The sequence below is a fragment of the Mandrillus leucophaeus genome, unplaced genomic scaffold (assembly GCF_000951045.1).
Source record: "Mandrillus leucophaeus isolate KB7577 unplaced genomic scaffold, Mleu.le_1.0 Scaffold64, whole genome shotgun sequence".
NCBI lineage: Eukaryota > Metazoa > Chordata > Mammalia > Primates > Cercopithecidae > Mandrillus > Mandrillus leucophaeus.
Genome location: NW_012106919.1, coordinates 2,865,773 through 2,880,366, shown reverse-complemented (window position 1 = coordinate 2,880,366; position 14,594 = coordinate 2,865,773). Strand labels below are relative to the sequence as shown.

General features: G+C 35.2%; 1 protein-coding gene across 1 annotated transcript in view; it reads right to left on the bottom strand.

The window, feature by feature from the left end:
• MAGI3 (membrane associated guanylate kinase, WW and PDZ domain containing 3) overlaps positions 1–14,594 on the bottom strand; it is a 283,777-nt gene that overhangs the window by 51,567 nt on the left and 217,616 nt on the right. The window contains exons 8-9 of the mRNA XM_012000770.1: positions 9,862–9,956; positions 4,217–4,405 (exon numbers count right to left, since the gene is read on the bottom strand). Coding sequence (XP_011856160.1) covers positions 4,217–4,405; positions 9,862–9,956 — 284 coding nt within the window. The remainder of the gene's footprint in view (positions 1–4,216; positions 4,406–9,861; positions 9,957–14,594) is intronic.

The following is a 14,594-nucleotide window of genomic DNA, read 5'->3' as shown; positions in this document are numbered from 1 at the left end:
ATATATATTATTAGAGCTAAAGAGAGAGAAATATACCTCAACACAATAATAGCAGGAGACTTCAACATTCCACTTTCAGCATTAGGTCTTCCAGACAGAAAAATCAACAAGGAAACATCAGACCTAATCTGCACTATAGACCAAATGGACCTAATAGATATTTATAGACTATTTCATCCAATGGCTGCAGAATATATATTCTCCTCAGCACAGCATCATTCTCAAGGATAGACCATATGTTAGGTTACAGAAGAAGTCTTAAAACATTCCAAAAAATTAAAATTATATCAAGTATCTTCTCTGACCGCTATGGAATAAAATCAGAAATTAATAACAAGGGGGATTTTGGAAACTATACAAACACATGGAAATTAAACAACAGGTTCCTGAATGACCAGTGAGTCAATAAAGGAATTAAGAAGGAAATTGGAAAAATTTCTTGAAACAAATAATAATGGAAACAAAACACACCAAAACCTATGGGATATAGCAAAAGCAGTACTAAGATGGAAATTTATAGCTATAAGTGCCTATAGATATAAAAAAAGAAAAACTTCAAATAAATAACCTAATGATGCATCTTAAAGAACTAGGAAAGAGCAAATGAAACTCTAGATTAATAGAAGAAAAGCAGAAAGAGTAGAAATAAATGAATTTGAAATGAAGAAAACAACACAAAAGATCAATGAAACAAAAAGTTGGTTTTCTGAAAAGATACAATTAACAAACCTTAGACTAACAGAAAAAAAGAGAGAAGATCCAAATAAATAAAATCAGAGATGAAACAGCAGACATTACAACTGATACTGCAGAAATTCAAAGGATTGTTAGAGACTATTATGAGCAACGATATGCCAACAAGTTGGAAAACCTAGAAGAAATGGATAAAATCCTAGACACACACAACTTACCCAGATCAAACCACAAAGAAATCTAAAACCTGAACAGACCAATGACAAGTGACAAGATTGAAGCCATAATAAAAAGTCTCCCAGTAAAGAAAAGCCCAGGATCTGAAGGCTTTACTGCTGAATTCTACCAAGCATTTAAAGAAGGAGTAATACAATTCCTACTCAAACTACTCTGAAAAACAAAGGGAAGAATATTTCCAAACTCATTCTATGATGCCAGTATTACCCTGATATCCAAACCAAAGACATATCAAAAAAAACAAAACTACAGGCCAGTATTTCTGATAAACACTGATGTAAAACTCCTCAACAAAATATTAGCAATCAAATTTGACAATACATTAAAAAGATCATTCATCATGACCAAGTGGGATTTATCCCATGAATGCAAGGATGGTACAACATATGCAAATAATTAGTGTGATACATGGTATCAACAGAATGAAGAATAAAAACTATAATCATTTGAGGCGGGTTGATCACCTGAGGTCAAGAGTTCGAGACCAGCCTGGCTAACATGGTGAAACCCTATCTCTACTAAAAATACAAAATTAGCGGGCATGCTGGTGAGTGCCTGTAATCCCAGCTACTCAGGAGGCTGAGGCAGGAGAATCACTTGAACCCAGGAGGTAGGGGTTGCAGTGAGCCGAGATCACGCCACTGCACTACAGCCTCGGTGACAGAGACTCAGTCTAAAAAACAAAACAAAACAAAAACAACAACAAAAACTGTATTCATTTCAACTGATGCTGAAAAATATTTGATAAAATTCAACACCCCTTTATGATAAAACTAAAAAAACTGGGTATATAAGAAACATACCTCAATATAATAAAAGCCATATATACAACAGAGCCACAGCTAGTATCATACTGAATGGGGGAAAAACTGAAAGCACTTCCTCTGAGATCTGGAAAATGAAGACGCCCACTTTCACCACTGTTACTCAACACAAGACTGGAAGTTCTAGCTAAAGCAATCAGCAAGAGAAAGAAATAACAGGCATACAAATTGGAAAGGGAGAAGTCAAATTATCCTTGTTTTTAGATGATGGGATCTTATAGTTGGAAAAACTTAACAACTCCACACATAAAAAAAACTATTAGAACTGATAAACGAATTCAGTAAAGTTGCAGGATACAAAATCGACATACAAAAATCAGTAGCATTTCTATATGCCAGTGAACAATCTGAAAAAGAAATAAAAAAAGTAATCCTATTCACAACAGCCACAAATAAGATTAAATACCTAGGAATTAACTAAAGAAGCAAAAGATCTCTACATCGAAAATTATAAAATACTGATGCAAGAAACTGAAGAGGACATAAAAAATGAAAAGATATTTCATGTTCACAGTTGGAAGAATCAATATTCTTCTCAGTACTACCCAAAGCAATCTAGAGATTCAATGCAATCTCTATCAAATCTCTATCAAAATACCAATGACATTCTTCACAGAAATAGAAAAAACAATCCTGAAATTTATATGGAATCACAAAAGATCCAGAATAGCCAAAGCTAGCCTGAGGAAAAAGTACACACAACTGGAGGAATCACATTACCTGACTTTAAATTATACTACAGAGCTATAGTAACTAAAGGAAGATGGTATTGGCATAAAAACAGACACATAGACCAATGAAACAGAATAGAGAAATCCATACACCTACAATGAACTCATTTTCAAGAAAGGTGCCAAGAACATACATTGGAGAAAACACAGTCTCTTCAATGGTTCTAGGAAAACTGGATATCCACATATAGAAGAATGAAACTTGACTTCTATCTCTCGCTGACTTCTATCTCTGCTATATACAAAAATCAAAACAAGGTGAATTAAAGACTTAAATCTAAGACTTCAAACTATAAAACTAGAAAAAAGAAAACACGGGGGAAACTCTCCAGGACATTGGTCTGGGCAAAAATTTCTTCAGTGATACTCCACAAGCCCAGGCAACTAAAGCAAAAATGGACAAACGGGATCACATCAAGTTAAAAAGCTTTGGCATAGCAAAGGAAACAGTCAGTCAAGTGAAGAGACAACCCACAGAATGGGAGAAAATCTTTGCAAACTATCCATCTCACAAGAGATTAATAACTAGAATATAAAAGGAGCTCAAACAACTCTATAGGAAAAATCTAATCTGATAAAAAATGGGCAAAACATTGGAACAGACATTTCTCAGGAAGAAGACATAGAAGACAAAGAAACAGGTATATGAATAGGTGCTCAGGTCATTGATCATCAGAGAAATACAAATCAAAAGTACAATGAGATATCATCTTGCCCTAGTTAAAAATGACTTTTATCCAAAAAGACAGGCAATAACAAATGCTGGAGAGGGTGTGGTGAAAAGGGAACCTTCATACACTGTTGTTGGGAATGTAAATTTGTACAACCACTATGGAAAACAATTTGGAGGATTCTCAAAACACTAAAAATAGAGATACCATACAATCTAGCAATCCCACTGCTTAGTATATATCCACAAGAAAGGAAATCAGTATATTGAAGAGATATCTGCACTCCCATGATTGTTACAGCACTTTTCACAATAGCGAAGATTTAGAAGCCACCTAAATGTCCATCAATAGATAATTAGATAAAGAAAATATGGTACATATACACAATGGAGTACTACTCAGCCATAAAAAGAATGAGATCTTGTCATTTGCAATGACACAAATGGAAATGAAGATCATTATGTTAAGTGAAATAAGTCAGGCAAAGAAACACAAACTTTGCATGCTCCCATTTCTTTGTAGATACTAAAATTAAAACAACTGAACTAATGGAGATAGAGAGTAGAAGGATGATTACCAGAGGCTGGGAAGGGTAGTTGGGGTTGGTGGGGGGTGAGAGGGAAGTGGAGATGGTTAAGGAGTATAAAAAATATATAGTTAGAAAGAATGAGTAAGACCTAGTTTTTGATAACACAATAGGGTGACTACAGTCAGCAATAACTTAATTGTACATTTTATAACTAAAAGAGTATAAATGGGTTGTTTTTAACACAAAAGATAAATGCTTGAGGAGATGTATACCCCATTTTCTACGATGTGGTTATTACTTATTGCATGCCTGTATCAAAGTATAATATCTCATGTATCCCATAAATACATATACCTATTGTGTACCCATACAACTTTTTTTTTTTTAATTAGAGGATAAGCTATTTTAATACTGGAATCTCTCTCTTTAGTTATATAATTTAATTCTTTCTCTCTATGTATATAAAATCTCTTCACTATAATTTTTGTTATAGCATCACTACTCTTCAAACAATTATGAAAAATTTGTTACCTGGTGCAATTTTCCCATCCTGAGCTGCGGGACCATCTTTCAGCACATTTTTCACTTGTAGGAACTCATCAGGTCTATCTCCGCCAATAATGGTAAAACCAAATCCCATTGTGCTTTTTTTCAGTGATGCTCGAACAAGGACACCTTTAAGTTGGGATGGATCTCTTGTGAAATGTGATTTTTCCATATCTGTGCCAAAATGAGAAGTGGGTTTGAGAACAAAAATAATTACAATGAATATAGCACTCAGTCAATCTTTTTTTATATAACTTAATGTTATTCTCAACTTTATCTCTTTCTCCTTGCCTTGTCTGCACTTACTTTCAACCCAGAGTCCATTATATGAAGTTAAAATGACACAACCTTTAGTACTCAATTGCTGAAAGTTTGGATATTCAACTGTACTATAAAACTCAGCATCTACTGAGTTTTATGTGCAAAGTACGATACCAGGAGGATGAGGCCAAGTGTCACAAACTTATGAAAGGGAGTATATTGAGAATTTTTATAATTCACAGTTCAGGCTTTCTGCAGTCTTTAATTTATAACTGATGGAAGGAGTGAATCTTTTTACTACCAGTAAATAGCTTCATATTTCTATCCCTTTCACTCGTGTTTAGTAGATAATTTAGGAAGAAAAACACATACTTCTTTTGAAATGCCCATTTTTAGGGGTTAGATGACCCTAGTGATTCACATCTGCAAATAACAACCTCCTTCCAGAACCTCTTCTCTTCTCCTCAACCATGCATGCCATTAAGGAAGTGACAAAAACTGAGAGAATCAAACTGTACAGGTTTATAATTTACTAAGTATTAAATTAACTGTAAAAAAAAAAAAGATTTTAAATGTTCTGCCATTATCTATTTTTTAACAAATTTATTAAGATATCATTCACATACCATAGAATTCAGCTCTTTCAAGTATACAATTCAGTGTCATCCAACTATCAGCATAATCTAATTGTAGAACATTTTCTTCCCTCCTCAAAGGAAATCCCCATGCCCATTAGCAGTCATTATCCAATTTCTCCCCAACCCACGTCCATATTCCAGCCTTTGGAAGCCACGAATCTATTATCCATGTATAGACGTGCCCAATACAGGCATTTCATATAAACAGAATCAGATGATATGTGGTGTTTTGAATAGTTTCTTTCAATTGACAGTGTTTTTGAGGTTCATCTGTATTGTAGCATATGTCAGTACTTTATTGCTCTTTATTATTAATATATAATAAATATTAAATTAAATATGTATTTACTAAAGATAAATTTATTATATTATTGCCAAATAATATACCACTGTATGGATAAATATCACATTTTGTTTATCCATTCATTAGTTGATGGACATCGGGTTATTTCCACTTTTTGGCTATTATGAATAATGTTGATATGAATACTCACAAGTTTTTGTGTGGACATATTTTCATTCATCTTGGGTATATACTGTGAGTGGAATTCCAGCAGTTACTATGAATATATCGTAATTATGTTTATCATTTTGATAAACTTCCAAACTTTTCCAAAGCAGCCTTGCCATTTTACATTTCCACAAGCAACATAGGAGGGCCTCAATTTCTCCACATACTTGCCAACAGTTGTCCTGTCTGTCCTTTTGGTTGTACCCATTCTAGCGGACATGGAGTGGTTTCTCACTGTGGTTTTGTTGTGCATTTCCCTGTTAACTTGAATTAATAATGGTAGCTTGTTTCACACTTAGCACTAGTATCACGCCCAGAGTTACTTATGTGTATTTGCTGCTGCCTCTCTTAGCAGAGTGTTCTGATATATTAAAACTTATCAGAAAAAACAGCGATTCTTGGTGCTGTTCTGTATGGTTTGCAGATTATGCAGTATGTAAACAGCTTTCTCAAGAGGTAGGCCTGCCCTGGCAATAGTGACAGTGGCAGGTTTGGGGTGGAAAGTAGGAGCTACCTTATTTGATAGGTTATTCCCAGATTTGCTTTTATTTGCAAAAAGCACATGATACAAACGAACGAAAAATCCAGCTCTTTTGGGCTTCTCAAAGTAGAGAAGTAGACTCCAGACAGCAGTGCATTGATCATAGTAAATGCCATTTTGTGAGGCCTCTCAGAGGATGGCCAGTCAGCCTACTTATGGTGACACCTCTGTATTATTGAGCTTCTCACATTCAAAGTAGCAACTTTGAATTTTGTTCAGTCTCTGAACAAAATATTACTTTTAAAAATTATTTAATTGACATATGCAATACCCATTCAATTACAGAAGTTGACTAACACCGTCCACTAGTGTTGCCTACCAGACTGTAGATAAGAATATTTTTCTAATGACTGAGTACTTGGACAGGTACTTGATGATAATATGAAATGTACCGTTTTCATTTTTATGTCAAATACTGAGATGTTTCTGGTTAGCTATCCCATGCCCTAATCCCCAGGAATACTAGAATAAGATTGGCTTCTGAGGGCAAAACTTGAAAACTAGCATACAATAAATGACATCCAGGTTGTACAAACAATAAAGAGGAAGGAAAAATAACAGCTAATTTTAGAAAGTATTAATAAAACAGCCAAAGCCAACTGAAAGTTGGTCAGAAGTAAGTCTTATCAAAATTAAGCTTAGAAAAGTGAAAATCATAAAGGCACAAAGAAACTGTCTTTGAGATCAACAGTCTCAACTTTAAATCCAAGATTTGTAATTTAGTTGAGTGATCCTGGGTATGTTGTTTAAAACTTGTAATCCTCAGCTGTCTTGTCTCTAAAATGGGGCTAGTCATACCTAAAATTCATGAGATTGTCACAGAGATTAAACTATGTGACACACAGAAAGCAGAGGAAGCGGTGCTTGACAAATGGTAACTGCACAATCAATGTAGATGAGCACAAACTCTTATATACTGTCCAAGGAAGGAGGTTCCATGGCTCACAAACTTGAGTGCTTCTGACTCTGTGGAAAGGATAACCTTGGGATAGATGAATCAGACAATTTTAACTTAATGCCATCAAAGCCTCTAAATGGGGATAATAATATCAATAACTTGCAGAGCTATTTTGAGACTTAAATGATATGATTATACAAAGTATCCAAATCTATATGTGATTCAGTATCTCAACAAATGGCAGCCGTTATTCCTTAAGGACTAGCATAACTTCAGTAACATCAAGGAAGTCTTTCTTGCCCTTCTACATTCAGATTTAATGTCTCCCTTTTGCCTACCACTATTGTTTATATCTTCCTTATCATACTATACTAAAATTATATGTGTATTTCCCTGGCTAAGTTGGGAGCTCCTGAAAGACAGGTGTTGAATATTTCTGTTTGTTTGTTTTCCTTTTCTTTTTTTTTTTTGAGACAGGGTCTCATTCTGTCACCCAGGCTGGAGTGTAGTGGTGTGATCACTGCTCACTGCAGACTTGACCTCCTGGGCTAAGGTGATCCTCCCACCTTAGCCTCCTGAGTAGCTGGTACTACAGGTGTGTGCCACCACACCAGGCCAGATTTTTGTATTTTTTTGTAGAGATGGAGTTTTGCCATGTTGCCCAGGCTGGTCTCAAACTCTTGGGCTCAAGCAATCCATTTGCCTTGGCTTCCCAAAGTGCTGGGATTACAGGTGTGAAATACTATACCTGGCCAGGTGTTGAGTGTTTACTCTTCTTTTAATCCCTACCTTATAGGAGAGAGCCTGGGTATCTAAATCAATAAAACATTTGGTACCTGACTTCAGGGAAATTAGAGTTTATAAAGGGAGGAAAGATCTCCCTTGAAATGTGCCATGAATTCACGGACTATATATTATAATACAAAGAACTTTGAATTTAAAGTCAGTAAAACTAAGTTCAAATTCTGGCTTGACACTCACTATTATTCTAAGCAAGAGGCTTAATCTTTATTAAAGTCTCCATTTCCTTATGTATAAATTAGGGATTCAAGTTGCTCTTCAGTTCATGTCTTCTGTCTATAATCTTTCATGGTCAAAGCTATGAAAATAGTTGGTTATACTCATTGTCTCCACATCTTCACCTCCCATACCTTCTTCATTCTACTGCAATTTTATTTCACTCTCTACTTGCTCTTGCTAGAGTGACTAATGACCTCCCTACTGTCAAATACAACATATATTTTTCAATCTTCAACTTCCTTGACATTCCAGCAACATGTGACATACTCAACCTCTTCTCATGGCTGCCTATCCCTATAAACTCATCGCTTGTTACTACCCTACAAATACCCTATGCTGTAACCACGCCTACTTGCCTTCTGGCCTTTCAGCACACCATTTCACGCTTCTATGATTTTAAACATTCTGTTCCTTCTACTTGGTATGCTTTCTTACTCCTTTAAAATTTTTGTCTGCCTGCTTTAACTTTTCCTGACTTTTTAAGACCTAGTTCATATCTCTTCTGCTTTGAAATTTCTCCTGCCCCCTTGACAATCTCCACCAAAGCAGAGTTGGGTACTCCCTTCGTTATGCCACCACTGTACCTTGTACATCTCTATTAATAACAATGAAACTATTATCATTTATTAGCCAACGCACACTTAATACCATTGCAGGCACTTTACATCTGTTATTTTACATACTCATAACCACCTTAAGAGGTGGGTACCATTATTATTCCTATTTTATATATGAGGAAATAGGGGCATTTAGAGATTTAGGAAATGTACCCAAGTTTACACAGCTGGGATTCAAACCTGCTCCTCAGCTTACCCTTATAATTACTATTCTAGGATGGCACCTATCTCCATATATTATAACCATCAGTTTCCTATATTAGACTGTGAACTCTTGAGGGCAAGCCCTGTCTTACTCTTAGTCATTTTTGAATACCTAGTGCCTAGCAAAGCACTGGGGATACAGTCAGTGCTCAAAAGTATTTGTTAAACTCAAAATGTTTGCTAAACGAAATGCAAAACTTTAGGAGAAGGATGATATTTTTGAAGAGTAACTATAAGAAAGAACTATTTCTCTCATGGGCAACTGAAGTGGAGAATCTAGTGGATTACTACAATATGACCATATATACCCCTGGTTATTAATGACAAATGAGGACTGGAAAAGGGATGGGGAGGGATAAGTAGAATGTAAGAACTTCCTGAGCAGTGTTTTCAAAATACACATGACTAGGCTCATTGAAATTTCCGGATCTGTATTTTTTAAAAATGCTCCCTAAGTGAGTCTGATGTTACTAATACCTACCATCCCACTTGAGACTCGATGATGTAGGTAAATCATTTGATATATTTATTATTTATTAATATTGGTTAATGAAGAATCCTCAATGGTTACAGATACCATACTTAAGCAATTAACTTGGGAAAAGCTAATGATGAACTAGAGACCTAATATTGGTCTCACCTTAAACATATAAGGAAACATTCCAATCTTCAAAACAAAATCTCAAATTCACAAAAAAGCTACCCAAATCCCTTCTCCCACCAACTTCATGCTTTTTATATACTCCTGAGAAAAATCTCACTATTCTCATAATGTTCAGATGTTTTATTAAGATTATTCATATCTTTACAATAACAAATATTAGACATTCTTGTCTAGTGTCAAAGCCATAGAAATAAAAAGTTCAAACTCACTTTTATTAACTCAGCATACAAATTTCACAAATTATTCTTTCAAGAAAAGATTGAGAAGAATGCCTACCTGGTTTTGAAGACCCAATTTCAGCCTGTCCTAACTGCTTTTTCCTTTTCGCTTCCTCCACTGGATTTTCAAACTGGGTTTTCTGGTTAAGGTGACTAAAGAATGCAGAAAAATATACATTTCAGTTTAAAATAAAACAGTAACATATTCTTAAATAGTCTATCATACCATTCCATCCTCATAGATTAGGGCACAAATATGTATCTTTAGGCTATGGAACATAGAGAGACTGACAGATGATAGCAGTGGGGCTTTCTGTCAGCTAAATAAAGTCCTGTAGAAGATGCCAAGCTGTGAAGTTTTTGATATTATATTTACTATAGCTTCTTCATAAACCTACCCAATATAGCCAATAACGGTTTTCAAAACCATGGCCTTCTTATCTGATGCAATCAGAAGTACTTGTTCTTGGTAATTTAATTTTTTTTTAAAAGGCAGTTAATGATAGAAGGGTTTTAATTTAAGTTTCTCCAAAATAAAGCAAGCTGTAAAGACGCTTTCAGAGAAATCTGTGTACAGAATCCTTTTTAAATTATATTACTATTACTTTTCCACTGACTCACCTATATCTGTTCAGTAGTAACTAAGAAAATGACTTGCTTTTATCAATTATAGTACAGAGTAACTCTTTCACACTTAAATTTCTTCATAATTATATCATAATTAAATGAATAATTATAACATAGGTTCAACTGACATTTATGATTTGGGAACATTCACTACTGACTCTTGGAATGCATACAACTCTGTGAGAGAAAGCAGGAAACCTGAGGAGACTAGCCGCTAGGAGATTAGCCAAAACTATTCAACACGCTATGGGCAATAGTATGTTTTACAGAAGAAAAAGATCACTGTTCTTCTGGCAAGCCAGGTAAGTGGAAGTTGGTTAAGAAAGCAACTGCTGTAAAAAAGATGTTAAGGACCTCGAATAGGTCTAATTCAGAAGCAATGGAAATCATATTCTAACACTTACATAGTACAAATATATTTCAGCATATGCTACAGTTTTCCACTTCAATAAGAAGTGAGGTCGGTTGCAGTGGCTCACGCCTATAATCTCAGCACTTTAGGAGGCCAAGGCAGGCAGATCACCAGGTCAAGAGATAGAGACCATCCTGACCAACACGGTGAAACCCCGCCTCTACTAAAATACAAAAATAAGCATGTGGTAGCGCATGACTGTAATCCCAGCTACTTGGGAGGCTGAGGTAGGAGGCTCACTTGAACCCGAGAGGCAGAGGTTGCAGTGAGCCGAGATCGTGCCATTGCACTCTAGCTCAGGCGACAAGAGTGAAACTCCGTCACAAATAAATAAATAAATAAATAAATAAATAAAAAGTGGTAACACGAGTGAACACCAACAATTAAATACCAAATCATGAGAATTTCAGAACATAATTGTCTTTAGGTAGGCTGAATATTACAAAATGTACATATAAATAGTCACACAAGTTGAACATTTATTTTGCCTTTTTATTTATTTATTTTACTTTTTTTCGAGACTGGCTCTCATTCTGTCACCCAGGCTGGAATGCAGTGGTCTGATCACAGCTCACTGCAGCCTCAACCTCTTAGGCTCAAGCGATATTCCCACCTCAGTCTCCTGAGTAGCTGTGACCACAGGTGTGTGCCACAAGACCCAGTAAATTTAAAAAATAAATTTTTTTTTGTAGAGATGGGGTCTCACTATGTTGTCCACACTGGAGCTTTGCCATTTCCAAACATTAAGAGTGGTGGTAGAGAAATGGGCAGCAGGGACTAAAATTAAAATTTTAAAAACCACCTTCAAAAAAAGGAAAGTTAGCTTTCTCCATGTCACTTAGGCTACTAGTGCATATTAGTTCCACAACAGATGTGGTTACTTATTAAATAGTTTAAGAGATCTAAATATGGTAAGTGCCACTGGACATTCTTCAGGTTCTGATTTCACTAACACTCAAGTATGCTTTTGCTTCATAATATGAGGGGGACACCCTGTCCATTGAGTTAACTGTTTAACTCTGTTAAAATAAAAATCTTAGGAACTACTTTAAAAAATTTATTTAAGAACTGATATTTTACATATTCTTTTGAAAAACAACTAAAAATTGACACTCAGAAAAGAATAAACCTGTTCAGAAAGAAGCTTGGCTCACTTTCACTTTAATATCATTGGCTAGAATGACTCACTTTGCCACCCAGGCATTAGAACATAAAAAGTAGTAATTTGTATTTATACCCTTTGTAATGTGTGGGAGAGGAGAGTAGAAGTATGCAAATGAGTAATCCTTTTCCTAAAAATTTGACAACAGAATATAAGATTTACTGAAGGAAGTTATTATCTTCATTATCTTAGACTATCTAGACTAAAATGCCACTCAAAAAAAAAAAAATCAAAAAATAAAGAAGTGAGAATACTGTCCTTTTCATTTAGTTACTTATACCTACAATATTATTAAGATACAACAAATTTTGTTTTCCATATAACCAGCTATGGGAAATAAGAGAGGAAAATATTATAGATTATCAGAAAGAAAAAAAGATAGCAAACAAGAATGATTAAATATTAGTACATAATGTGGCACATTATCTGTATTAAAATTTTATGTCTAATATCTGGATTTAAAAATTTATCTCAACGAAATATTCTTTCATAAAGAATTTTAGATGGCTGGGCATGGCGACTCACACCTGTGATCCCAGCACTTTGGGAGGCCAAGGCCAGCACTTTGGGAGGCCGATGCGGATGGATCACTTGAGGTCAGGAGCTTAAGACCAGCCTGGCCAACATGGGGAAAACCCATCTCTACTAAAAATACAAAATTAGCTGGGTGTGGTGGCACATGCCTATAATCTCAGCTACTCAGGGGCTGAGGTACGAGAATCACTTCAACCTGGGAGGTGGAGGTTGCAGTGAGCCAAGATCGTGCTGCTGCGCTCTAGCCTGGGCAACAAGCATAAGGCTCTGTCTCAAAAAAAAAAAAAAAGTTTTAGTTGTGAAAGCAAGTATATATTTTGACTTTGTCACCTAGATGCATCAAGACATTTAATGCTCATTACCCTGATCTAATCACTATATATTATGTGTACTGAAACATCACTATGCACCCCCAAAATGTGTATAATTATTATATGTTAATTTAAAAAAGACATGTAATGCAATACAATCAAGACCACATTTCTAAATATATAAGCATATTTATATTTATGCATATTACAAGCATATTATATTTTTGGAACAATTTTATTTTAAAAAATAAATTCATCCATTTCAGAATCCCATCCTCTAAAATAAATACAAAGAAAAACTACCATTGCAGTTGGTGTTACTACTATAAGGCTCCTGCCAAGAGCAATCATCGTGCCATCTGGTTTGACAAACTAAGAGAGCCAAAGAGTAGCCATTCAAGTAACAGCTTTTTATCTCCATCAGTAAACTCACTGCAGATTACCATGGTCGAGATTCAAAACCTAACTAATCTGGGAATCAAGCCACACTCCACAGCTCAGCTGACTCCATACTAATGTGCATCTTGAGTACAGTCTGCTCCTTCTTAATCTAATACAAAACCCTCCTGTAAAATGAGCTCATTCTGGGAACAATCATACAAAATCATGTCGCTGCTGCTGTTGCTTCTAATTCAGGCTATTTCATGTACCTCCCTGACAACTAGGAGCAGGTCGCTTCAGGATTTGCCCTAAAGTTGCTTTAATATTATATCTTTGCATAATGGGCACCAGATCATTCAGCTCAAGGTTTTATAACAGGCAAATGACTTTCACCTTTTGACCATGTATTCAAATTCACTTGGAATGGGTAATAAAGAGAATGAGAATCATTATCTCAGAAATCTTCAGCAGTGTCAATGGCAAATAATAGCTGATTAGAGCCAGATTTAAAGAGACTAAACTTTGAGGGGAAGAAAAGAATCCTGCAAAACCTTTTCAGTTGGCCCCCAAATATTCCTTTAATGTGAAAAATGGTCATTTCTTCCTTTAACAAAATATGACTTAGGAAAAAAATAATAAAAGAGCTGCTGTATACTTTTAATATCACAGTATCAGTAAGATATTAAGTAACACAATGGAAATGGAAACAAAATTAGCATAGCTTTCAAAGGAACCAAGATATTGAAATTCTGAAGTTATATACTTAAGTGTCAAGCTAATTGAGTCATTTCCTTAGGAGACACCTTTAATTATAAGAAGTCATTCCAAAAATCCCTCTAACCACAGTGACTTAAGTAACAACCTGCACAACAGAATAAAGACTACAGTTGCAACAGGAGTCAGAGATGCTTACTTTAGGGATAATTACCAGGAAATGTCATTGGTTTATACCTGTAAGTGTTGAAACATTAAGCAACAATCATAAAATTAAAGATGCTTGTGTTTGTTACTTTTTCAGGTAATAATAACATTTTGTCTTTGCTACCTAGGCGGCAGGTTTAACTCCTAGTCTCCAGGTAAATAGTAATGTTTCTGATACAATTATTTGCCTGCTGCTAGACGCTTGAGGTCAAATTCAATGTTTAGCATCTGGAAAGAAAGCAATCCCAATGGTCATAACAATGTAGCAATTAGATAAAGAAAAGAGAAGGCAAAATTAGACATTGACATTAGCTTAATTTCTCTGGCTAACATAGGCAGGGGTCTGGCACTCCTCTCCAATATATATTTATGTTTAAAATTAACTGTAACACCTGCCTAAGAAGCAACTTTCACCCCTAAAAAGAATACTAAGTTTTCCTGGA